General features: G+C 36.3%; 1 protein-coding gene across 1 annotated transcript in view; it reads left to right on the top strand.

Moving 5' to 3' along the window:
- VWA8 (von Willebrand factor A domain containing 8) overlaps window positions 1–26536 on the top strand; it is a gene marked incomplete at its 3' end in the record, with an annotated part of 194281 nt that overhangs the window by 52495 nt on the left and 115250 nt on the right. The window contains exons 12-19 of the mRNA XM_082001198.1: window positions 55–132; window positions 6390–6550; window positions 7740–7853; window positions 16314–16482; window positions 16832–16909; window positions 20165–20280; window positions 21176–21282; window positions 23250–23356. Of these exons, the coding sequence (XP_081857324.1) occupies window positions 55–132; window positions 6390–6550; window positions 7740–7853; window positions 16314–16482; window positions 16832–16909; window positions 20165–20280; window positions 21176–21282; window positions 23250–23356 (930 nt within the window). The remainder of the gene's footprint in view (window positions 1–54; window positions 133–6389; window positions 6551–7739; window positions 7854–16313; window positions 16483–16831; window positions 16910–20164; window positions 20281–21175; window positions 21283–23249; window positions 23357–26536) is intronic.

Below are 26536 nucleotides of genomic sequence, written 5' to 3'. Positions count from 1 at the left end.
TTTCTCCCTCCTTCCCCATGTTCCTTAGAATATAATCTAGTTGTTATTTTTTAGGGCTGTGGCAAAACAGTTATTGCTAAGGAGTTTGCTGATATACTGGGATACAGCGTAGAACCTATCATGCTGTACCAGGTAAGTAAACCATCTGCTGATGATCATGCTTTAAATATCATATATGACTAAAATATGATACACCCATGTTTTTTCTTAGTATACATTCTCTCTCTCCCTCTCTCAGTGATTTTAAAAGCTGCAGCTATATTCATGTGCAGCTGCAGCTTTTAAAATCACTGATATTCACTAGTATGGGTCAAAAAAATAAAGGATAACAAAGATTTCAAAGCTAGCAAGGTTTTCTGATCGTTACGGGGCATTTTTTACTCTCTGTTAGAATGCTCACCCAAAATCTCTTCTTATTGAAGGCCTAAAGAGAGTGAGTACTGTGCAACAATATAGATACTGCAATGTTATGACATATAAAGTAGCCCTGATAGTGCTTTCCTTCAATTTTATTGACTTCGTTGTGAATGTGAAAGAGAGGTAATCTAAATAAAATGTAACTAGAATGTAACTAGACACAGTGGTCCTTCTCCTAGCTGCAGAGAATTGACAACTCATGCTGTGATCTGGCATGACTGAGCATCATAAAGAAAACTTTGTCTTTTGTGACTTGTCCTTTTTGGATTTTTTTTTCCCTTTTGAAGTATGTTTCCTGCCTTTAGGTCAGAATGCTGACCACTTGTAATTCATGCATGTTGAATGCCTCCGGAAGACCTTTTGTCATTCTTTTTTTTTTTTTTTTGGTCCATATGCTATTTAATCTCATAACTGAATTCTCCATTGTCAACACGTTTTTTTTTTATTATTATGGAAGACACTTTCTTTATTATTGTGAGAATACATAATGGGTTTTATGTTTCTGGGGAATAATTTTTATTTCTCATGTTCTGTTGGCTTAATCTTTCTTCTTTTTTTTTTTTTATGTGTTTCTTCTGTCAAGATTGCATAATATCCTCTTACATGTTTATTTTTCCTGATGCCTAACACATGGAATTTTAATCAATATTATAAATTCTGTGCCTTTTATTTTTTTACATTTCTGTTTAGTCTGATAATTACAGTTGTGGTGGGACTGTGTTGCAGTAGATATTAGAAGATAAGGATCCATATTCAAAAATGTTGCGTCCTAGAAATATAAAATGAGGGCTGGTGTTTAAAAGTAATATATACATATTACATTCAGTGAGTTAACTTCATAGGTGCTATCAGAAACAGTAATCTTCTTCCACCCTTAGCCTAATTGTTGCTATTTTATTTATGTTGTGTCTTAGTACAGCTGTGGCTTCAAAGATAAATTTGAGGTCAAGTGTGCATTAACAGTTTGAGACACGCATAGGCAGTTGACATAGTTGCCTTAAAAAGGCAGTCATAGGATAAAATGAGAAGAAAGAACTGGAGAAGTCGTAAAGGCATCCATGGGCTTTGAATGTGGTGGCGAGCTTGTTGTTGTAGCTGCATTTTTCATGAGTTGGAAGAAGAAATTTACAGTAATTGAAAAAGTAAGGGCAGAGTGAATGTTTTTTTAAAATATAAAAATAAAAGTTTGTATTTAAAAAGATTAACATAGAAGTAGTAGTAATGGTTCCAGGAGGGTTGGAGATGCAGAAGAATAAGGGAATGAAGGTTTTGAAGCTGTCAGTTGCCTTGGAGTATGGTAAACATGGCACAGTGGGGCTGCTGTACATTTAGGGTTTTTCCCTTTGATTTAATCCAGACAGTGCTTCAGGCTTTCTCACAGCACTAAAGTTTTTTTGCAAATCTCAAGCTCTGTCATGCTTAACAGTGATCTCCTATAGCCAGTGGTCACTCAGTACGTGTTTGGAAAGAATTATCAGTCTTAGATCTTGATACACTCTAACCTCATGACAGAAACTGAAAAATTACAGGACTAAAAAGTAGAATTAATTAATTTGTTAGCTTTTCACAGTAGAGATCAGCCATGTAAGTTTTTCTCCATAACCTTGAGGAATGAAAACAGTCTCAAATAAAATATGAAGTCAAGAGTCTCCCATGACCTCGTGAGTCAAAATACACCAAATATCACAGGATTTACAGTTATAAGTGATAATTGGCAATGCTGCAGGGAAACATTAGTATCACATTTAATGAAATATGTTGGTCTCTCTTTTCCATCCCTTTGCTGCTTTAAATTTTTCCCAGACAGCATGGAGATCTCCAAGGGAAGAAATGGCCGTGGCAGATGATTTGGAAGTGCCATGGCATGTGGGGAGGGAGAGAGACACTGACAGAAATGGGTGGTGAGGTTGAAGGGTTGAAACAGACAAAAAGTGACAGAAAATAGAAAAGAGAAATATTACTGATGATGAAAAAAAGAAAGACAGCCCATTTTATGTTTTCCTGTACAGTTGAGAACCTCTCCAGAAAGGATCCCGCTGCTTTTCCTTCCCCTTAATACGGCTTCAGCTGATAAAGGCGCCGGCTCTGAAACTGCGTCTGCATAGATGGAGGCAGACAGACGACTTGTGCCCTTTTCTTGCACTTTAATGTGGCCAGGTGTGAGTGTATTTGGGTTCCAAAGCTACACAGCCTCATCAATGCAATGTTATGGTCATAGTAATACACCTGGATTCCCAGCAGTGCCTATTACCTTCTGTGCAGTGGTGTAGGTGCATAGTTTCTGAGCCAGAACTGAGCGTGTCTAGCTAGTTTGCATACTTCTCTCTGCACTTGTCACTGTAAACATATTTTTAAATCACCCCAGAAAAATAACTTTTGCAACTTGACAAACCTGCTTAAGGACAGGCACACCCTAACCCGTGTTTTCTTGCACACAATACAATATTGGATACTCACCAGCAAAATTGGACAATTATTTGGTTAAAAGCATGGCCACTGTTTTTGAACATCCTACCTTTAATTACTATGGCTTCACTGAATAGGAGCAGAAGACTTCCTCTTTGGAGATACATGAGAAGAGCTGACAATTAAATTAGTTACTTGGTAAACATCCTTCTTTCAGAGGGATCTGTAATTCTTACAGGCATAAAATCTAGGCCAAGGGCTTGAATTATTTCCCACTGAAGTGAACCTTTCCTTTGGTTTCACCAGGGTTTGAACAAGTTCAAAGGGCAGGTTTCTGTGGAGGGGCTTTTTGGTGATATCAAACAGTATCACTAAGGCAGATAAATGACTCTTTGTGAGCTCATTGTTAACTGTAAATTCCTGTGTAGACAAATCTACGTAAGATCCACATGTGTATCTATACTTACAGATATTTCCTGTGTACAATGTCTTACATAATCTCAAAAGTTTTTACAGAGAGCAGTGTATAAAAAAATGATTGAATGTAGCTGAGCTATAATTTTTCTGATAAATTTTAAGAATGCATTTGTTTTTCTTAAAATATGTAATAACATATCAGGGGCTTTGTATTGCAAAGTAATAGGATAATTTAATGACAGAATAACTGTTAAATTATTAATTCACATAGTAATTCAGCAGTGAAGGCTATTAGAAGTTTGATAATGCTGTACGTTTAGCAGATTTTTCTATTTTGGTTCAAAAAAGTGTCTTTTTGATTTTTTTGGGGGAGACACACCATATTGTCCTAAATCCATTTCTAAAATTAAGGAGGCTTTTATTTGTCCTATGGTTCATTCTTATTTTCCAGTAATTTTTGCAGGCACAAAAATAAGTAGTGGGGCACTTATCCTTGGTTTGAAGCAATAGCACTGTTTTTCTTCAGACTCTGTGAAGAAATTAATTCTTAGATTTTTTTATATATATAATGTTTACTTTTAGTTTTAATATTTGCTTCATCATTCTTTCCATGTGAAGTTGATTTAAGGGCTTGAATAGTGTGAAAAGGCATAGCTCTTCATATCGATTTCATAGGAAAAAAAAAACTTTAAAAGCTTTTATGTTGTGAGAGGAGAAACGAAAGGTAAGACCTTTTGAGCATGTAGATCATCTCTTATACCAACAGTTGGCTGAGAGAACAATTCCTGTCTCATTTGTGATACCTAACAGTTATACAGATTTCTCATTGTATGCAATTCCATGTAGGCAAATTGCTGACAACAGAAACTCATCCCGATTAGGAAAGGTTTGTTTGTAAGTTGTCTTTTAATGCGGTTAAGCAACAGCAAATGAGAAGCAGCAGCCAGCTGGTTCTTTGTGGACTGTAGTTAGGGCACTTCTGGTTTAAATTGTTTGAAATAAAACATTTTATCTCCTGGAGTTTCGGGCGGGGGCGGGGGGGTGTGTGGAAATAGCAATATTCAAAGTGATGTTATAATAGTTTTCCAGCATCTTGCTCCTTTTCCTCCCCATCAAAACCAGTCTTTTAAGCACATCACTAGTGTTTGTGTACTGTGATGTTTTTGTTTCTAGGACTTTTTTTCTTTTTTTTTTTTTTTTTTAATGACCTCATAATCTTTCGTTATAAATTCTTTCCAATTTTTTATTTGAGAAATACTAACAAAGTATGAGTCCAAACTGGCATGAAAAGCAGGAAACATAGATTTTTCACCTCATAATTGCCAAGAACATGATTAGCACTGTGAGCCATGAAAAACACTATAGCTGCTAGAGGGAGTGGAACAGAAGATATCCTACTTCATTTCTTTCCTAAACTTTTTTCCTGTATGCAAGATATTTTAGAAAATAAACAATGCAATGTAAAACACCTAAGTTACAATGACTGTTACAAATTAAAATAAGCATTAACAGAATGTTGCCATTGCCCAAATTAACAGGGGAAAAAAATTAATTCATGTAGTTCTATCACCTCCCCTCCAAAAAGAGGGATTTTTAGTGTTAGAGTATTATAACGCTATATCTCATAATGTTATATTTTTAATGTCATATATTAAAAGGCAGTTTAGAGTAAATAAATAGAAACAATAAATCACTGGGCAGGTACTTAACCATAAAACAATTCCCTTACAGAAACACAGGTGTTAGCAAATGATACTTCTTTTTAATGCATCACTAAATTGAATCTCATTCAGCCATTTCGATTACAATGTAAACATTCATTTTATTTTTTCAGAAAATGTTTTGCAGCAAAATACACTTCTGAGTTTATCTCCAGAAAATTAATGCATGGTTCTCAAGTGGTTGTTCGAATTACAGATGGACGTTCTATATAGCGTACTAGGCTCCCAAACAACTCATGCTGTTTGTTGTTCCATTCCTTCAGAGGTGAATTATCAGAAGGTGTGTTAGTTAAATATTCAGTTATACAGCATTTACTAGCTACTAAATGCACACCTCTGATGCAAGTACTGAAAACACTTATATTTTTCTCTGGCTTTGATAAAAATGTTTCACGTTCTGGTTTTAGTCTAATTCATTAATAAAATAGAAAAGAGGAAACAGCAGTAAAAAAACCCCAGAAATACAGCAATAAAATATGGTCAGGTTTTGTGGATTTGAATGTGGTACTTTAAATTACAGCAGTGTGGAAGCACTGAAGGAACCAGACTTTGTCCTGTTATTTTAAGGCTTTTAAGGAAATGTAGAAAGAGGAAATGATTCAGGCCATATGACGTAATGTGTTCTATTTTTATTCCTTAAAGTTCAAAGGGTTTATAGTTGTGAAAAGGACATATGCAAAAACTACAACTACAATGGAAAATATTTTTCTCATCTGATTTTAGGTTGTGTTCACGGCACAGCCTGAGGAAGAAATTTAATCTTCCAGGTCACAAGATGGCTATTACGTCTTTGTTGCTCTAGTGCTTACCTGTTGTAGTGGAATATCTAAAATACACATGCTGGAGGACATGCTAGATTTTGCTTTGGTTTTGATTTATCCCTTAAGCATTATTTTGTGATATGCTATGTACTTTTGATATTTTGTGTGTTACTGGCTTCTTTCTTACTCTGTGCTTTATCCTCCAATGCTTCCAGTGCATTTTCCTGCTGAGAGGTGGAATGTCATACTGCTTTGTGTTCAAGATTAATGATGAAATCTTTGCTCTTTCAGGTGACTTCTATACCAAATAAATGACTCTTGTTTGTTCCAGGTGTAAATTGCTGCCCCCTTCTGTACACAAAGCTGTGTACAAGTTGTCATATGCTTGCATTATGTTTAAGGGGGAAAAAGTAAAGCTTTTGTTCTGGTTTCAGAGAGGTGATATCGGCAAGTCTAGAACTGCCAAAGCCTATTTAACATAGCGTGTGTGTAGATTCGTGTGTGTATTTCTAATACTCTGTGGAAAAGTAATTGAAGATTTTCTGCTAATCTGCTGTGGGTGTGTTCCCAGGAAAAACAGAATGCAGTTTTTCAAGGAGAAAGCATGTACTTGTAGATGAAGAAAATAGTGCATAAATATATTCTTCTGATGAATTGATACTTACAGGACATGACAGCTAGAGATTTACTACAGCAAAGGTATACTCTTCCTAATGGAGACACTGCTTGGAGACCGTCACCACTTGTTACTGCTGCCCTGGAAGGAAAGCTTGTTATTCTTGATGGCATTCATCGAATTAACCCTGGCACTCTAGCTGTACTTCAAAGGTCAGGATGGGAGCACAGATAAGTTGGATGCATGTGATCTGTTTATTGAGCACATGCATACTGAGAAATTAAGTTCCTTCTGGTGAACGTGACTTAATAACATGAAGAATACTGTAAAGATCAAGCTGAGTATTGAAGTTTCATAGAATAAGTAATATTCAGTCTTTACATCTTTACATACTTCAAAGCAAAAGCAATTCTTTCATGTTCTTCGTAGGACTATAATCATGCAGGAAGTTTCAGGTCTTTGTAAATACAGAATGTAAGTCTGAATTGAAGAATGAGGTAGATTTTACTCTAAAGTTATGAAATCTAAAAATTAGTAATATTTGTGCAATGATTTGAAAATGCAAGATGTCAGAAAAAGCTTAAAATACTTTGAATGCGTTCTGCTTTTAAATAAATTGCTATCATTATAGTTATATGTAAAAGCATACTTTATTGTATTGCAAAGAACTCTTTCTACACATTATTTCATAGCTCAATAATAAATAAATTATTGCACAACAGAAGTAGTAATAGAAAACACTATGTTAATAATAATCTATACTGTCAGGTCAAATTTTTCTGCTATTTCATGTGCCTGCATCTTGTACTGGCTTTTGCAAACTTACAGGACATCATCAGCTTTAAAAGAAGGTTGTAGCAAAAATATTTTGGGCCTTGTTTTATTATATATGTATGCAGAAGGGCAGAAGAGAGAGTTCTGCTTGCCTTTTTTTTCCTTTTTTAGTTGGTTTAGCTTTGCCTTCTGATTTTTCTTCTGACATGCATGTGTTACACATAATCAACTTCTGCAGAAGAAAGGTAAAAGCTGGGTCTGTATGTATGTTAATCATTAAAGCCAACTGAAATATATTGCTTCAAGAAACGAAACAGAAGTATATTACAAGTATAACAAAATGGCTGTTTCGTGCAATTTATGCACACTGTACTGTTAAGACAGAATATTTTATCTTTAATTTTCTTACCATATCTGCTTAAAGAAAGTTGGCTAACTGACTATGCACTGAAACTGTTTACTTTTGTGTATTATTTTACCTCCACACCTGGATGCATCTTAAACTGGTATAACTTTTTAATATGACCCATGTTGACTGAGGTAGCTTTTAAAAAAAGTGTTAGTTGCTATAAGTATTTTTAAAAGTAATCAAAGGCTATATAAAGCTTATTCTTTATTTTCAAACAGACTAATACATGACAGAGAACTGACTCTCTATGATGGCACCAGACTGTTACGGGAAGATAGATACCAAAATTTAAAAGAAGAATTACAGATCTCTGATGAGAAACTACAGGAAAGGTAAGGCAGCTACGGCTATAGAATGCAAACAGCATTTCATCCGGTAAAGATGAAAAGCTTAGGCTCCTTTTTTTCCTTTTTTTTTTACAAAAACATCACGCAAAACGCTTCCCTATTAAATTGATAACTTCTAATCACTAAGAGAAATATATTTTAAACATCAGTTTCCTCATGAGGTTTTTTTTCTTTTTGTGGCATGGGAAAATTATATCCTGTTTAGAGTGCTTGAACTAAAAGGAAAACAATTCAATATCCTTTAACAGAAGGAGTAAGAAATTATATGTACATAAAAACATGGATAGAAAGGTATATAATAATTAATTTTGGAACATTTTATTAAGAGTGTTGGAAGATAAAGCTAAATTGAAGTTAAATACAACTTGTTACTTTCTTTTGCCTCATTAGCTAGAAAGCTGGTATTTAATTTACAACTAATATGGGGCAGGAAATCCTAAGGATGGGTTGGGACCCATTATGCTTATTCTTTTTGTTTCTTCACTTCCACTTGTCTGCTAGAAACATTCCACAGATAGAAATGTTTTCTAGTCCTCTGAGGCCATACTTGATACATAGTCAAACACTGCTGACCAATTTTAGTTAATGGGAGGGATATTGTTGAGTGTATGTCAAAACAAATGCAACCTAATATTCAGTAATATATAAGGAGCTAAACATACTGTGATTCTTAAATGGCTCTAACCTCTGAAAAAAACTGTTGAAGTTTTATGTCAGATACCAGTGCTCATACCTACACTGCAGGGTGTGCATGTGCCCAAACTTTGAAGAGGCCTTATCGGGTCCAGTAGGGATGCATTCATGATCTGCCACCCTGTTTCTCTCAATTGTCTCGCTGAATACAATTTTTTTCTTTGACCTCCTTCGTAGTCCACCCTTTAGAAAAGTTGGTTTTCTTTTACTGCCTGGTTGTTCTGTTGTTTCTGGTTCCCTTCTGATCCAAAATACCTTTTTTTTTTTTTTTTAAAAAAAAACCAAACAACAAAACCAACTTCATTTTAAGTCTTCCATAGCAATTATTTTGATTTTTTTGTAGGTATGGTGTAATCTAAGCCTACTTGTTGCAAATTGTATCCACGCTGCCAAGGCCATACACCCAGCTAGCTGGGTATTTCCTGCATTTGTTTTATTTAAGTGAAGAACTATGTATCAGGGAAGTGTTCTGTTTATCAGGATTTTAAGCCCAGACTTTGAAAAGAGAAGCAGAAGTCGTCCAAGGATCCATGATACCCTTTAGTTCATGCCAATATACTCCAAAAACCTGGACAATTCATCACACGTTAATCTTCAGTACTGCCCCTCTTCCTTGATCAAATCTCTGTCACAAGAATAGAGCTTTATATCTGGATTCTGTGTCTCCCTGTTTGTTCTAACTATAGGTCTTTTGGCAGTGGACTCCCGTATAACCTTCATTATCTGTTAGACCATGAGATGTCCAAGCTGTCTTCTTTAATGACTATTCTGCAGACCCATCTTCTTACTGTGTGACCTCTGTACACACTTCCCTTCCCTTCAGTGTCATTGAGTAATCTTTTGGTTCCACTGTTGAGTGCTAATTGTGCATTGCTTTTTAACTACTTTGGAGGCTCCAAAAGTCTTTTTTTGTCTCTCCTTGGGAGGCTGTCCTCCTTTCCTGCAGGTTGCCATGTACTGCTTTTACCTAGCCACCTTAATATTTTGCAATATAGTGTATTGTGAATTGCTAAGCTCTAAATTATCTATTTGACTGACAGTGATCTTTCACCCCCTAATCCATAAATGAGGGTTTTAAAGAGGAATACGTTTCTGGTTAGTACTTGATCTTAAAAACAAACAGAAACCCCAATGTGTAGGCATTCTTGCATCTGGAAGCTCAGTGTGACCATTTAGTGCCATCTTGGATACAGATGAAAATTCTTGGTGCTGAAGTAGCTGAAGTCCGTTGTGCTGAGAATCCGACCATGTCCTAGGTTAAACGTTCAATCTGGCCCTTGTTCAACTTCCTTCTGTACTGACTTACTCAACAGAAGCCAGGATAACGTAATGCAAACATGTATCCGCTTCTTGGTTTTGGCTATGGGCTTCTTTGGCATCAGTGAACCACTCCTCTGTAGAGAGAGCACTTCTCATCAGCCTGTGAGGAACTTAGGTGTTCCAGGACCTCATCCTGGTTTTGATCCCTTACATATTCTGAAAACATCACTACCTTTTACTGGCTCCAGGATGCGATGTCAATAGACGCTCTTTGATTCCAGGACTGCATTCCTCTGCGCTCGCCATCCGTTTCAGCAGCAGTTCCCCGTCACTGCAAGCTTCAGTACCTTCCAGTGTTGCAGAATGGCTGTGCAGAATTAGCCTTTCTCTCCAGACACCTTCTCATCAAATGATATCTAGGGTACTGACAGCTGATTTATTCACAGACTAAGAAAACATGATGGTGCTAGCCATCCCTCATTTGCCTGCAAAAGAATGCGTTGTGGAGATGTTATACAGAATATGATGTACCTTGAATTTATTAGCGGATTGTCTGGGCAAATTCTTACTTCTAAATTGTGATTGGGAGATGCTTTACATGTTGATGAGAAATGTTGTCTCTTTTTGCTATGTGTCAAAGGCTATGGCTCATGGCCGTGGCTATATTTCCCATGTAAGCGTAAGATGAAAAGAGAGCTTTACTTATCCTGATTTACTGGATTTGACTAAAGTAATTTTGGTATAGTTGCTCTGTGCCAGGCTTGCAGAATATACACTGTCATTCCCATTTCTGCTGGGACTGAATCTGGGATGTTTGATGAGTTAAGACTGTTAATTTTCCAATAAGGGAGTTCCCTATGGAAAGTGGTTTCAAGTTTTATTTGAATCAAGAGATTATTCTGACTTTTTTCCTAAATCCCACTCATTCAGCCTCAATTCTCATTTGTATATTGGGAGTCAATATGGTACACAGAATACATATTAAGGTACAAAAGTAACTTCTTATTTTGTTATTAACTTTTTTATTATCTACCTGATCTCATGTACTAATACAGTTCTTACGAGAAACAGAGGAAAAGGAAAAAACATACTGAGAGGCACATCAATGATTCAGTGGAAGTGCATGACACAGTTTTAAATGTCTAAGCAGTCAGACAGGACCTTAAATGAAGTAGCTGAAAATAGTCATAAACAGAGGAGATATAAGATGAAGAGAAAAAGGAGTATTTCTGAAGGACTAGAATTTGAAAGAAGGAAGCCAGAATCTTCATTAGGAAATCATTAGATTAGGTGAGGGCAAGGCCATCTTCAGGATTTCAGAAAAAGCCACAGCTGGAGACTGGAAGGCGACTGTGATAGTGAAGAACCTTACCATAGGTTGGAGAAACTGAGAACATGGGGTACATACTTCTTTCCCCCCCAGTTTGGGTCAGCTTTGCTGTGTATGAGTCTTCTTGATTGTAGTGACTATTTTTAGTATAGTTTGCAGTTTCTGTCTTCTGTGCTATTTCTAATTGTTCATAAATACAGAATAACTCGCTGGTACTCTCTGTTCCCTTAAGACTCACTAATAAGGTGGCCAGATGCTGTTGTAAATTACATAAATACATTTATATGTCTTTCATAATGGCAAGACAGACAACTGATAATGCTTTTTAGTAGACTACTTGGACTCAGTACTTTGTGAATGAAATTTTAAAACGGAATTTCCATTTAAATATATTTTAGAGCAAAGGAGTACTATTTCTAACCAATGAACCAAAACTTCTGTAAACATTTTTTTTTTTCAGTCTGTGTTTGTAAAAGGATTTTACACACCTAAAGATTTTTCCCACTTCTGGGAAGAGAAAAATTTGAGATATTAATTGAGAAGTTTCAGGGGATCCCTTCTTCAAGCAAGACACATTTTGTACTAAGTTTTCATGCTCCTATATGAAAATATTTGGCAGTAAAAAAAAAAGTTAATAGTTTTTCACGGTTTTAATGCCTTTAATTTTTAGTGCTTCAGTAGTAATAATACTCAATATGTGTAACAGAATAGAAAGGAGAATACTACACAATCCATCACTTAATTTCCAACCCTGGGTTGCTGTTTTTTTTAAATAAGAGGAGGATATTTCAGATCACGCTATGGTCTAATGAAATCACATTTACATACGAATGTAAACAGTATTACAGTAGAGAATGAGGATGTGCTTGAACCATGGCAGTGTTATTAGCAGTGCTGAACAAAGAGGAAAGTATTGTTTGGTTTTCAGATTGTTTTCAGGTTTTGCAGACTAAAACACTACTATTCGTAAATTAATTTGACAATTTAAAAGTTTTATTACCTTTGTAAGAACTATTAAAATATATTCTTCTTTTAAACGATGTTCATTATTGTCATTGAGTTATGTTTTCACTATTATTTCATTACATTTCTACATCTGCCGTGTCTACTAGTATTTTTCTGAGAAAGGCTTCAGACTGGTGGGTGCAATAGCTCTGTCAGGACTGACAGAGCAGTACATTTGCCCTTGTGAGGTTTTGGGATACTCCTTGGCCTGCTGAAAGCCCATAAACTACAAGGTAACCAATAGTGGGCATGGACTACTTTTTCTTCTATTCTTTCTTGTGCCAGTTTGGCTCTGCAGTTAAGTTAGCAGTCACAGTAAGGTGACATTCGCTTGTTTGAGGAAACTAAGTTTGTTTATGAGTTTGAGGAGAAGAGAAAAAAAAAAGCTGCCCTTGAGAAAGTGACAGATGGTCCTTAAAGATCTTTTACATAGAAGGAAATTATAGTTGCTGATTCCTTATTCATTTAGTGATCGTATGATTCATTTTCCTCAACGGGTTCAGAGATTAAGAGAAAGTACGTTCAAGTACTGTGCATATCCAAGATTTCAGCATAGAATTTCTTCTGTAATCATCCATTACTTCACTGAAACAGATCTTGGAAAGGCTGTGTGCTACCTTTACAGTATGAGCAGTGAAGTGTTGGTTTGTCTTACGATGCAGTATTTGAACCTGTTTGGGTGGATATCCCCCCCCAACACACGCGCACGCACACACACACAGAGATGAGAAGTCCTTGGTGTGGTGAGCAGAAAGGCAGCTATTATAGGAAAATCTAGAAGTAGGTACATAATAGGATTTTTCAGAAGCTAAAAGAAGTCAGTCATAATGCATGGGTGGTTTTAATGCCCTGCAGACAGTGGATTATTTTCCATGCGATTAGGTTGAGCGGGAGCACACAGTAGATGAGACAAATATAAAATGTGGCAGGGAGTGAATTTAGAAAGCAACGGAAGTTTTTAATTGCTTACATTTTCTAGCTTTTACTTCATTTTTTGTTGTGGGATTATTTTTTTTTTCCAATTTAGTGACTTCTTAGATAAATTAATCTGTTCATTTTAGACTGGTGAACTTTAAGAAAAACAGCAAGAAAACAACAATAGGTCATTGTGGTCCTAATATTATGACAATTCCAAACTCATAATATTTGCTAGAAAATGAGATTTATTAAATCATGTTACAGGAAGAGATGACCAAAAATAGTTTGGTTTTGCAAGGTGGCATTAGGAATACCATTCTGCACTTTTTTTTTTTTAAGAGAAGCTTCAATTGCTCAGAACCCTGTGTCAATAACAAGAAATCTTTCACTAAAACCACCCTGAACAGACTGTGTTCTGATCTTCCTCTTGAGAGCAGCGGCAGTAATCCTTGTTTGGAATTAAACACTGATGTCAAAAGAAGGACACGCATATTATTAGGAGAGTGCTCTGCTATCTGTGTTGTCAGTAAACATTTAATAAAGAGAAGGATAGAGACTCTTTGTATTAATCAACTAACACCAAATCTTCCCACTGTGTTTGAGGCTCATTAATTTAAAAGGTGTCAAGTTTTTAACAAGATACACTTACTTGGCCTTCATCTGCAAAGAACACAAGATGGCAAGGATTTATTTTTTATAAGATACAGCTCCATGTAGGAGTTCCATATTATAGTCCTTTAGAGACTCGATCTGTAATACAGTGGAACAACTTTGAAGCTCCTCAGTTTGTGCTGATGGAAGCTGGGAACTTTCAGACCATTGCAGCATTAAGTAATTTGTGGCATTTATTTTAATAATACCCTTAGCTTGACATTTTCAATGTTGCAAACATCAGTCTAAACAATAGGCTTTTGAAGCAGCCAAATAGTTTTATTCATGTTTACAAACTGGAAACCTACAGCAGTGATGTTGTGATTTGTCTAAGTCTAGAGAGTACATCAGTGACTTTAACTGATATCACCGAGTTAGCTTGCCCTGACTTTGCATCTCCTCTCCTCCCGCTTTTCCCCATGCCCTCTCTGGCTGTCCCCACCATGCCCTTCAAGTTAGATAGTGATGTGGAGATGGCACAAGAGAAATGTGTTCCCTTTACTAAGGAAAGCTGGCTGCTACTTGTGTTCTCTTTCATGGTATTGCTGAAGGATGAGAATTGATCCTTTGAATTGAGATTGCTGGAAGAGAGTTATTTTTCTTCTTAATAATGGAAGAGTCTGGAATTATATGTATTTATCCTATCTAGGAAACGCTTTCTTCTATAATAAGGTTGGCTAATGTTCCCTGACCTTCTTTTATGCTCAGTGACAGTGACATTCCCATTGGTTCCTCTTTCATGTGATGTTTTCAGACATCTATTTCTATTTTTATCATTCAGGGAGTAGCTTCTAGGCTTATGACTTTCAGCTGAGAATAACTTATGCCACCCCCTGTGTTTGCTATAATCGCTCTGTTGTATCACGGGTTTATTGTTGTGACGAACAGATGAGCCAACTATGGGATTAATTTATGTTAATTTATGTTTAATGGTCATAGTCTGTCTTCAGATTTTCTTGCTTATGCCATTTTCCCCCTCAGTTTAATCAGGAAGAATACTTCCCTCCAAGTGTTCTGATTTCAAATGTAGTAATTTATATGGGAAATGACATAACAGGTATATCTAGCAATATAAGCTAATTAAATTTCACTTGCTTTTTATAAATTAATGTCCCTTATTTTAATAAGACTACCATGAAATTAATTGTTGAAAACAGGCCTTCCTTGCACAATTTGACAGGTTTTTGTATCTGACTTGTTATTGTCTATTATTTCTGCTGCTTCTTGAGATCATGCAATTGTGCTGATTGATGAGTATCAATGAATTCCCAGTCTGAAGAGGTGATAATATTACATAGATAGGGGAGACAAAAGATGTGAAGAAGGCAAAGACACCAAAAACTGAGGCAGCGGTCTTCTACTGCCCTAACACATGCATCTAAAAGTTGTATATTTAAGTTTGTGTTTGATCACAGTAAGTCTCCATTATCTTCAGTGGAAAGAAATAGGCAGGTGTCTAAGAGACTGTCAGTCACCAAATCCTGCATTGTGAACTAGGGGACACTGACTGAAGCTAGCAGGTCAGTTCCATAAAGATTTAAAAGATAATAATAACAACAGTACCTTTTACAACCATGAACAGTGCACGTGTTGCCACAGGAAGTTGTGGAGGCGGATAGGATAAAGAAGTTCAGAAAGGGATTAAACAAATTTGTGGGTAAACAGACATTAAACCGAATAGAGATCTACTCTCCAATGTCTTTGAAGATGTGATTGTGGGTGCCAGAAGAGTTTGAGGGGGACAGACCAGGTAGTGGTTAGGCTTATGTGCTTTCCCCAGGGAGTATCTCCAATTGTCGTAATCAGAGACAGAACACATAGCGAGGTGGATGAATTGAAGGACCCAGCAGGCCATTTCTAAAGTTCTTTTAAGTGTTAATCTGCTGCTGAAGGCACCTGTCTCGCCATGCTGACTCTAAAATGAGCCAAGGGTGTGGTGAGGTGACTGGTTTGGTCTTTGAAGTATAACTTTCAGCAATATTATGAAGTCAGGCATATTAATCCCACCCCAAGAGTCTAGGTGATTTTCCAAGGGCCACAAAGAACATCAGTAAGGGGAATGTTCCTAAACTGTTACTAAATCCAGCTCTTCATGATATCTATGCCAATCTACAGTGTCATCCTTTATGTCAGTCTAATTGAGCAAAAGAAATGTCTTTTACTGCAGCTACTACCATTACTGCAGCTCCGGTAGATCTTGTTGTCTCCCTGATTTGCCTGTGAGACATCCTGCTTTAGGTAAAGCACTTGTGAAAGTCCATCAGAGAAGTGAGATGTGCCCATTTCAGACATACAATGCAGTAGACTGTAGCTTAGTTGCTGGTATTTGTTCATCTTGAGGCATGCAGGTTCTGTTGCAGATGAGGAGATTTGGGTACCCTTCTGAGCATAAAAAAATTGTAGATTTATAAAATTGCAAGTCACATGATGCAGTCCTTGTCTTTTTTTTTTTTAAATAAAGTTGCATTGCAAATGATCTGAATAGACTCTGATATGATTCGGTACAATAATTCTTTTTTTCATCTATTGTAAAAATTAAATTCACTGCTTAAGCCAGGTAATGCATTTTTAAATTCTTTTTTTTGCAGGTCTATCTTTCCTATCCATCCTTCTTTCAGAATAGTGGTCTTAGCAGAACCTCCTGTAATTGGAAGTAGTACCCAACAGTGGCTGGGTCCAGAGTTTCTGACGCTGTTTCTTTTTCATAATGTTCGACCTTTAAGCAAGAGTGAAGAAATGGAAGTTATCAAACAAATGGTAAGTACATTCAGTATTTTAGACACTTACTGACTATTGCTCACAGAACATGATTATTTACTACATTAAAAATATTTTGCTATTTCAGTGTAGCATAAATGAATCTCCAATTTCAAAGTTTATCAAAGCAGCATATCTGCTTATCTTTTAATGGTATTGATATAAAGGAGCATTCTTACTGTGATATTAAATGATGCTATCATAGAAAAATGCTCTTTGTCAAAACTGTATTCCTTTTTGGTTGACATAAAGCAACTGCAGCAACTCTATGCTCATTGCATCTGGGTATAGCTGTATATGGAGTTTGCATATCTTGCAGTAAGATTAATGCTGTTTTTCTTTCGAGCAGATTCCAAATGTACCCACTGTTGCTGTGGAGCAGTTGTTGTCATTAACACACAAGCTTCGGGAGACAAATGATGCCACGGTGAGCCTTTTTTTTTTTTTTTTTTTTTTTTTTAATTTACTTTATTCTACTGTGACTGTTTGTTTTAACAAAGGCTGGGTGAAGCATGCTAAGCTATAGCCATTTCAAAGGCTGCTTGATTGGAAAACCAGCCCCAGAAAGTTATTGCTGGCAATGACTACACCACTTACTGTAGACTTTTCTGACTTATGATGTACATTTTTAGCATGTGCATAAGTAAAGCTTTTAGGAAATTGCCCAAATCCCAGAGAAGCCAGGCAGAACAGTACACATGTTGTCGGTGGGTTTAGATACATGGCTCACAGTGAAACATGCTTGAGGTGCCTTTTAAACAGGTATGGATATAATCATGTATATCCAAATATTTTTTGATCACTTCGCTTTAGTCATTGGATTTTTGATAACTGAAATTCTTGGGGCTTTTTGGGCAATGGGAACTACCTAGCCATTATAAAATGCCAATGGGCCACAGCAAAGACTCAGAAAAGGGAAAGCTGCAGAGCTCTTGGCTGCGTTACTTGCTAGAGGCTATTCTATTAAAGCAGTATTGTCAAGAAAAATAAGTTCTGCTGACATAGTAACCACTAAATTCTTTAAAAAGATACAGTCAAATCATGGTGAAAAGAAAAAGGAATTATTGCTATGGTGACTAAAGCAGTGTATGCCTTCAGTGTACCTAAAATGTAAAACATTTGTAGTGGAATCCAGCAGTTTAACTGGTATACAAATGTAATCCATTCTTAGTTTTCATCATTTTAACATGGGTAATAGTTTTTACAGTATTACTATTTAAAAAGCTGAGAGATGCTGTTATGCTCTTCTGAGCTTAAAAAAAAGTAAGTAAAAAGGTTGACTTTTAGCTACACCTTTGGGAGAGTGGTGTTGTTTTATCTATTTAGCCTCCTACACCTAATGTATACATGTATTGGTTTTGACATATTTGGACACATACCATACCTGAACAGACCATTACAAAAATGCTTTCCAAATATGTGGATCTCTATGGCATTGCTAAATATCTAAACGAAGTATATGATATTGGATGAGAAGTGAGTCACAGTACGGATTGAGAGAGGGTTCTTGTAGATCAGCAGTGACATGAGACATGTTGGGAATAGCACACCTGTGTAGAGAGATGAAATGTGTGCCTTAGGTATGTCAGACTATTTATAGAGTTGCTTGAGTAAGTAAGCCTCTGCCAGGGACTATCCTGAAATATTAACCATTGTTTAAAGTGATTTTGTTAACAATAGAAGAATACCTGTAGACTGTTCAGCCTGTGGGCGTTGTCTGCGTCATTGTAATTGTTTGCTTGATTTACAATAGAATCTAGAGACCACAATCAAGATCCTGTTGAATTAGATGCCTCATGGATATATATTACAAAGACTCTCACTAACCCAATTTTGAGTTTACAGTTGTTCAATATAAAATATTAAAAAGAACAAGTAAGAGAAAAGAGGAAATTTTGTTCCCAAAACTTTAACTGCCAGTTCCAAATATTCAGACGATGTGATACAGCTTTTCCTCTGTGCTCCTGTCCTCTATGATTATTTATTTCAGTGCAGGATATGATGCTGTATATTACACAGACTTTAGAATGCCCATGTCCTTAGAGATTGGGTTTATCAAGTGGCACAATGTATGGAATACGTTACCTCAGTTACTATCCACAGCTGCCATTCTCCATCAGTGCAGTCCCATAGGCTGTGACTTAGGAGGACTGCTTACCTGCCAAAACTTAACTCCACTTGGGAACCTTTCAGTTGTTCAGGATACTTTTGGAAAGAGAATATAATCTCCAAAGGCAGCAAGGGTTCTAACTAGTGAGCAGGGATAACAAGGATACAGCACTTACCCCTCTCCCTTGCCCACTCTTCACACGTGGCCAAGTAGGTCTTCAAATAACACTTGAAATGCCATCGTTTACATCACAGTGTCCATAATGCTGGGTGTTAAACTATGATGGTTCAGAAGATGCTTCACAATCTTCCATCAGTGAAAGCAGGAGGAGCAGGAGTAATAATCTTTGCAGTGAGCCCAATCTAAATCATTCTTGCTCATTGCTCAGAGCTATGCTAAGAAGTATTATCCTTTGCTTTCTCAGCAGTTGAGAAGAGTTTTGTACAATTTCATAGAACTGACTTTTTAAAGAATATTAATGCCTGTTTGTCAAAACTGCATTTTTCCAGGGGAAAGAATTGGTGTTACGACATTTCTCATGCTTAAAAATTATGATGGGGGGAAAAATGGCTCTGAAATTCATGGTGTTGCTTTTCTCTATTTTTTTCCCTAGATGGCAAATTCCAGGATTTTTTTTCCAGATAAACAACATAATATATTAAGATAATTGTAATACAGTTAGAAATCATTTATATGAACTAAAACAAAATGTTTTGAAATTGCCTAATTAAAATATTTCACTTGACCCAGGCAAAGTATGGGGTGGCTTATCAGATCACGCTCATTGTTATGTGTTTCCTGCTAAAATAAGGGACCTATTTGTATTAGATACCTTCATCCGGTAGATACAATTATAGAATGATTTCTTTCTCAGTCTTTATATCTCTCTTTAAATGCACCATCACTTCTTTTGTTTTTTTTAAATTTTGCTGTATTTGTTGAAGTCTGTTTTCCCAGGCGTTGAATCACTTTTGTAACCCTTTGCTGAATCATGCCAGTTTTTAGCATTTATTTTAACATGTGGACAACAGAAAAGGACGCACTGTTCCAGTAATGGCCCGCCCAGAAGGCGTGTGCAGAGGTGATACAGTCTCCTTACTGCTGCCCAGTGTTGTCTTGTTTATATGTCCAAGAATCCTGCCAGACCCTTTTGCCAGACCGTTACACGGGGAGGTCATATTTGGTTTGTGAAGAGCAGGCGAGTTTTTAGGACATTGATCCTTTTACAGTAGCTAACCTCCTTTTTATTGCTAATACTGTTTAGTGTTAGGTTTTACATAGCAAATAAAAATCAATTATCGGCACATTTTTCTTCCTATTGCTTATCAAGTGAAATCGTAAGGCTAATCTTTTGATGACATGATTTCCATGGCAGCAAATTGCTGCAACAAATAAAGAATTACAAGCTTGCAGATTAGAAAGGACAAGGTGCTGTAGGAGGCAGAAAGCACTTATGAACTAGGAGAAAAGTTTAAATAATTCCTTTTGGATTACTTTTTTCTTCTGACTTGTTCGGTTTAAATCCCTGAGATCCAGTCCCAGATAATTAAACTACCTTTTATTTTTTGACAGGCACAGTCACTGGCTTCATCTTTATCTACTCGACAACTATTACGAATTTGTCGTCGACTGTCACAACATCCAGACGAAAGCCTTTACTATGCTGTTAATAAAGCCTGCCTTTCCAGGTAGATGTGCTAGTTTTGGTGGAAGTTCGAGAGCTTCTTGGTCAGTTGCTGACATGCGCGATAGCTTTTAATGTGTTTTAGTAGATAATATGATTGCTGCCTTGCTCCCTAAAGTCTGTCATTTCTTTAGAAGTATTTCTGTGGTATCCTCAAACCTAGGAGGTAAGTAGAAATGACTTTGTAGTCTTTGCTCATCCTTACGAAGATATTTCTCTATATAATATAAATTAGGTCACCATTATCAGCATTACTTCACTGTCTCAAAAGACTCAAAAGTGGAGTTATATTAATGTCTAGTGTGACTAGGTGTTCGGTGGGAGGCTTGGGCTTCAGTTCTAAAAGCTGTATGTAGAAAATTTCTGAACATGTAGGTTTTTTTGTTTTTCAGTTTTTGGGGTTTTTTTTCTTCAAAAGAAGGCAAATTGTAATTATCAAAAGGTTTGGAGAACTGAAAGGACATAGTTCTGAAAACCTCAGAGCTCACTTTTCCCTTTGGAACCTGGGGTCCAAGTGAACTGAGTCAAGAGAAAAGGTGTTTCTGAAAAAAACATTGTTTCTGTTGTAGCTCTTACTGGCAGTGGAATGAGGATATTACATACTTCCAATCCTAATCCATCCTACATTACAACCCTGTTGCAATGTTCGATAACACTGAAGTCTTTTAAAATGAGTAAACAGCCACAAATGTAGTTCATTGCCTATGGAAGAAGCTCAGTTTCTCTCCTTAGGGAGAGGTGAAATGTTGAAGACTATTTGACTGTCAAAGGAATAGTCATTCAGGGTTTGGAGGTCCAAGTCAAGCTTCATACTGATTTTAGATTACAGAAAATACTGAAAAATTAAAAAAAAAAAAAATCCTTAAAATATAACCTCCCTTTTATTTTTCTACATTTAGGTTTTTACCAAACCTTGCCAGATCAGCTCTACATAAAAATCTGCAGGATTCTCGTATTGAGACAAGTCCAGATGACACAAGGAAACTAGAGGAAAAGGATTACACATGTAAGCTTCTGCCATCTTTTGTCCTGCTCTTAATGAATGTAACTCAGACGATTGAGCATATAAAGATGTATTAATTATCCTTGAGATTAAATGTAGTTTGCTCCAGTTATATCCCTTTGACTTTGTTGTATCAGAATGCAGTGCTGCTGTTGGTATGTTGATACTTTTGTATTGTCTGCTGTATTCACAGCTCATGGAAAATTTTGTTCTCCATCATGTTTCAAGCATCTCCCAGTCTATAAGATCCATGGCCTCATGGTTTCTTGGACTGCTTTTTTTTTTTCTTCTCTCTTTTTTTTCTTTGTTCTCTTGTAAAAGTCTTGGGTTATGTTTTGCTTTCATTCTGGCACACACTTCTTCATTAGTTTCCCTTTTTATTCTCTTTAAATTGCTGTGGTTGTTACATGTTGCCTTTATCAAGCAAGTCTTTATTTCTTTACCTCATCCAACTTGTATTTGTTTGCAGTAGCCTTCAGTGCTACTGCCTCTGCCATTTTTGTCACTTCTGCTTTCTTATTCCTGCATGACCCCTGCTCTTCACGCTAGCTGTATATCTTTTCATATCTTCTGTCAGGCAGCACACTTTGAGCAATTTGCCATTTTCCATACACTAAACTTTTCCTTAATTCTATTTCACCAGTGTTATCTCTGCTGTCTTTCTCCTGTATGTTTAATCTCAGTTTTGTGATGTATTTGACTTCTGTGGGCTTTTTTCTGTTAGATCTTTGCAGTAGTAAACACACCTTTATTTTAATTTGGGTTGGATTCTGTTTTTATAGATTTTATTTGTGTGTGTGTGTATAAAAATATGTATGTAAATACAGGTATATTCATGTGCATTATATACAATATAATATATATGTGCAGCCATATATATGTGTATATACATATATACGCACATGTACATATGCAGCCATGCCATCCATGTATTACTATATCTGTATTTGCATTTTATGTATATATAAAACCAACATATATGTAAAATAATTTGAACTCTTGCCAGTTGTGTGATGCTACCTGCTTGCTGTTCTTCTTTTTATCTGGACACATCCCTTGAATTTTCTTCATGTTTCTCTGTTTCATGCCATAAAGAATAATAGGTGATGCCTATAGATGCCACATAGAATAATAGGTGAAAAACTAAAAACATCTGTCTAGAAATTAGGCTATTTTCAGTTTTACGCCATACCAGATTAAAAAATCAGTGGCAAAAAATTATTAGTGTTTTTATCGCACAATATTATTGTTTATACTTAGTTGTTATTTCCCGAAGGACAGAATTTATGGTTCTTTTGATCTAAGAAATGTTTCTAATGTACTTTTTCTCTCAGAGCTGTGGTTGAAGGTTATGTCAACAAGTGCAAATTTAGCCAGTTTTCACCAAAATGTTAAATGTGCCCACGTTCTGGCATTAACCCATTTGAGCAAAAATGAAATACTGAAAGGGAGAATCAACAGTGACTCTATATTGTTGCGGTTGGTTGGCCCCGGCTCTCAGCTGAGCACCCACACAGCTGCTCGCTTACTCCCCTCCGCACCCCACTCCCCGGTGTGACAGGGAGAAGGAACAGGGAGAACGAGAGTGAGAAAACTTGTGGGTTGAGGAAATGTAGCCTAATGATATTAATGATATTCCAATAATAAAATGAGAATATGAAATTAAACCAAGGCAGCAGTCACAGCTTCTAGTGTTTCGTATGATACTTTTCCCATAAGGTCACCTATTTGTCATTTATTGTAATAGACCTCTTTGCAATTTTAAAGAGAGTTCAAATTCATGATAATGCAACCTCTTGTAACGAATACTCTTTCAAGCATTCTCTGTCTTTAGATAGAAATCATTTACCGCAACCCACGGCCTTGTTAAAATTTGTAAATCATCACTTGCAAGTGTTTGGCATTGATTGCATGTCTGCCCAGGGGATGCTGTAAGTAATGCATTTGCTTGTTTTCTGAAAAATGTCTAGGTGAAATAAACAATGGGATTCTGAAGATAGGGTCTGTGACGATGCCAATTTATAACTCAACCGAGAAAATGAAAGTGCCTGATGTTTTGTTTTATGAAAATCCACAAGTGAGTATGAATCTCTGGCTTCTGACGTACAAAAAGCTTGTTAAATGTGTACTAATGTGTATGCTCATATATATTAAATAATGTACTAACTAAATTTTAAGGGTATATTTCTGAAGTAGTTTCTTTAGGATTTGATGCTTCAGATGTGTCTTCACCAAGCCTTTATGAACAGATTGTAATATCCTGTTGAACATGCATTAAATATGAAGCAACAGTGACTGAAACTGAATTTCATTTAGAATTATTTGATCAGATGTTGTCTTGAGTGAGGGGTTTTTTTGTTTGTTTGTTTGCTGCTGCTGGACTGATCCCCTCTTTGGGCTGGATTATTGATTCCATCCTGAGACGGTGTTTTACAGGCTTGTCACATGAAGTTGTACCTGCCTTTTATTAGAATTAACACTGTGTGTTTGAAAGTAAGGCGAAGAGTAATTAGTTATTAGTTATTAATTATTTGAATTAGTTTAGCTAATTAACTAGTCATTGGTGTTAATTAGTTCATAGTTGTAAAGAGTAAGAGTAATTAGTGAACACAATAAAAGGGAAGGGCTTGTTGACTCTTTTTTTTGGGGTGTTGTTTTTCCCCCACCCCTTTTGTAGAAGTTGGTGTACTGCAGCTTTCTTCTCCATCTAGCATGGAAGCCTCCAAACTGTCAGACAAGGGTATCCTTAGCAAGAGAATTACCCTCTGAGTTACCTTTAGAATATTTTGCCTCAGAATAGAGAGCATGACCTTGGGAAATATTTTTCTTTTAGGAGCCTGGTGTGGGTTTGCTTACTTTTCCTTTCCTGTTCTTTTTTCCTCCCTTGCTTGCAATGTCTCCACAGAAAGACTATGCTACATGGGTATCACCTACTGAAGGTGATGACAGGCTGTGCAAGGGGAACAGATGACAGTCTTCTTCCTCTTCCCCACTAACATTTCATGTGAGATTTTGTTCCGTGTTGCCATTTCGGTAAAGTACTTAATTTGGCTCTGCTGGAAGTCTTGCTAGGACTTCTATCTGCATTGCTTTTTCCACCTTCTTGGTTATAGCTTCCGAAAACTGTACACAACCTGTGTTCAGATATGATGTATCTGTTTTATTTGGGCAATGTCTGTTAAAAATGCTGCAGAGAATGAACTGCTCTGTATCTGTCCCTGGTAGCTATGCACTCTGAATACTGAAGGAAACAACAACCAAATACCAGTCAGGTTAGCTGTTCCTATTTCTAAATGAATTCTACTCATGCTTTCTGTATTGCTAGTTTGTAGTTCGGTCATTCAAGTGCTGTAATGATCGTTCAGCAGAACCTGCTGGAGAACAAATTTGATTTATGAGTCTAGTGCAATACTTCCTCTCCATTATCTAAAAACTACAGAAATAAACTGAAACAGAGAAAAAAATATATTCTCAGCCTTTTGCAGTGCTGCACAGTGTAATGAAATACATAGCTTTTGCCTCTGTGTGTTTGTCTTGAAACATTTCATGTTCCAGTGGAATTTGGCATTGCTGTGGAACATTGCTGTTGGTCTACAACATGTGGCACAGGGATGAAAATAATTTTTTGGTGGTATGCCAAATGCCACTTTCAGGCCAGACTTTGGGGAACATGGATTGATAAAGTTGACATGATACTGATGTGTCTACTTACAAGTCCTTTGTGTAAATAATTAATCTGAAATGTCTGTATGCATCCTAATACAATGCTAATTTAGGTCCTGGTGGGGAAAAAAAAGTATCAATACGTAGTATATCTTATGTGAAAGCTGTTCTGCAGCGCAGCTGTAATGTCCCCTTTTTTGTGCAATTTGGGATCAAAAAGAAGTCGTCAGAAGGAAGTATTCATGCCCTGGCAATAAAATGAAAAAATGTAATCAGTGTGTGTGGTAAAACTGACTTCCTAGAATTTATGCTGTATGTGGTCAAAGTTATTCTCATCAGTTATAAATTTCCAGTGTATACACATGCCAGAAAATATAGTAATTTGCCTTGAAGTCCTCTCCTTAAATTGTGTATTGAGTATTCAGTAGTCTTTTGACATGCCTGGTTAGGATTTTGTGGTATTAAGCTGTGTTTACAAGAGTTTCTTCCTGCACCCCCATCCTCTGTTCTGGACAGATTTGGAAACCTAAAACATCTTTTACATAGTTAGAAACTGAGCATTTCTGTGCTCAGAAATTACAGGCAAGCTACTGATTTTTTTAATTTTACTTTTTTTACATCAGGTACTAGAGATGAGGTGATAATATGAAAAAAAGTGTGTTTATCTAAAGGCAAGCATTCATTTCTCTAAGTAGGTTGTCTGACCTACTTACAGCTGACCTATTTTTACTAGATACAGTGGAGAAATACACACGACTGTATTGCCAGCAATAAGCAATAGTCTGCATTACCACATTATCCTTAAATCCTTTTGATCCTTTTAAACAAATTATTTGTGAGGAGCAAGATAAGGTTAAATGATGTACAGTATGTGTTACCTTTTATGATATTGGATATATGTAAAATACACCTCAAACGCTTTTGCTTCAATTAGGCAGTCTAATTTAGAAGTTGTAACACACATAATAACACACAAAACAAATAACACACTTTTAGACTTGAGCTTGCATTTTCCTATCTTTGTTTTCCTTGAAAATAAAGTTTGATTAGAATAGAAAAGTGTGTTTTTCATTAAGCTAGACCTGCTGTTTAATCTTTAATAAAATAAATATGTATAATTTACATATTCATGTCAGCTGCCTTTTATTCCCTCTGTCTAGTTTCTGTAAAGTTCTACCAGGATACATTTTGCTTCCTCCCAGTACAATTGCTGGAAAATTGTTATACACATATTAATGAAAGTTCTTACACTCCAGGTGACAAGCATTCAGCTAGGCTAAAAGGAAATGCATTAGGAATGATTGTGGAGAACTAAATGTATTTAGGGAAATCAAACTCTCAGAATCAGCTGGAGCACAGGAAATACATAAGGAGAGTTAGTATTTTTGTTTCATTGTTTTAGTCACTGGATAGATTGCCTCTGCTATTATTGGCTGAGAGACTCTTGCTATGAAATAAATAGCAGTAAGTATAAAGTTAAAAAAATTTTGGCCCCAAATCCTGAAAGTAAAGTTCCTGTTGTACTACTAGCATTGTGAATGCATAAACTTCGGAGTATAAAAACAGGGGTGAAATTTGTGGTTTTCTGTCTCTA

The sequence above is a fragment of the Phaethon aethereus genome (genome assembly GCF_964289735.1).
Source record: "Phaethon aethereus genome assembly, chromosome: 1".
NCBI classification, from domain to species: Eukaryota; Metazoa; Chordata; class Aves; order Phaethontiformes; family Phaethontidae; genus Phaethon; species Phaethon aethereus.
This window is presented reverse-complemented; position numbering and strand designations above follow the sequence as displayed.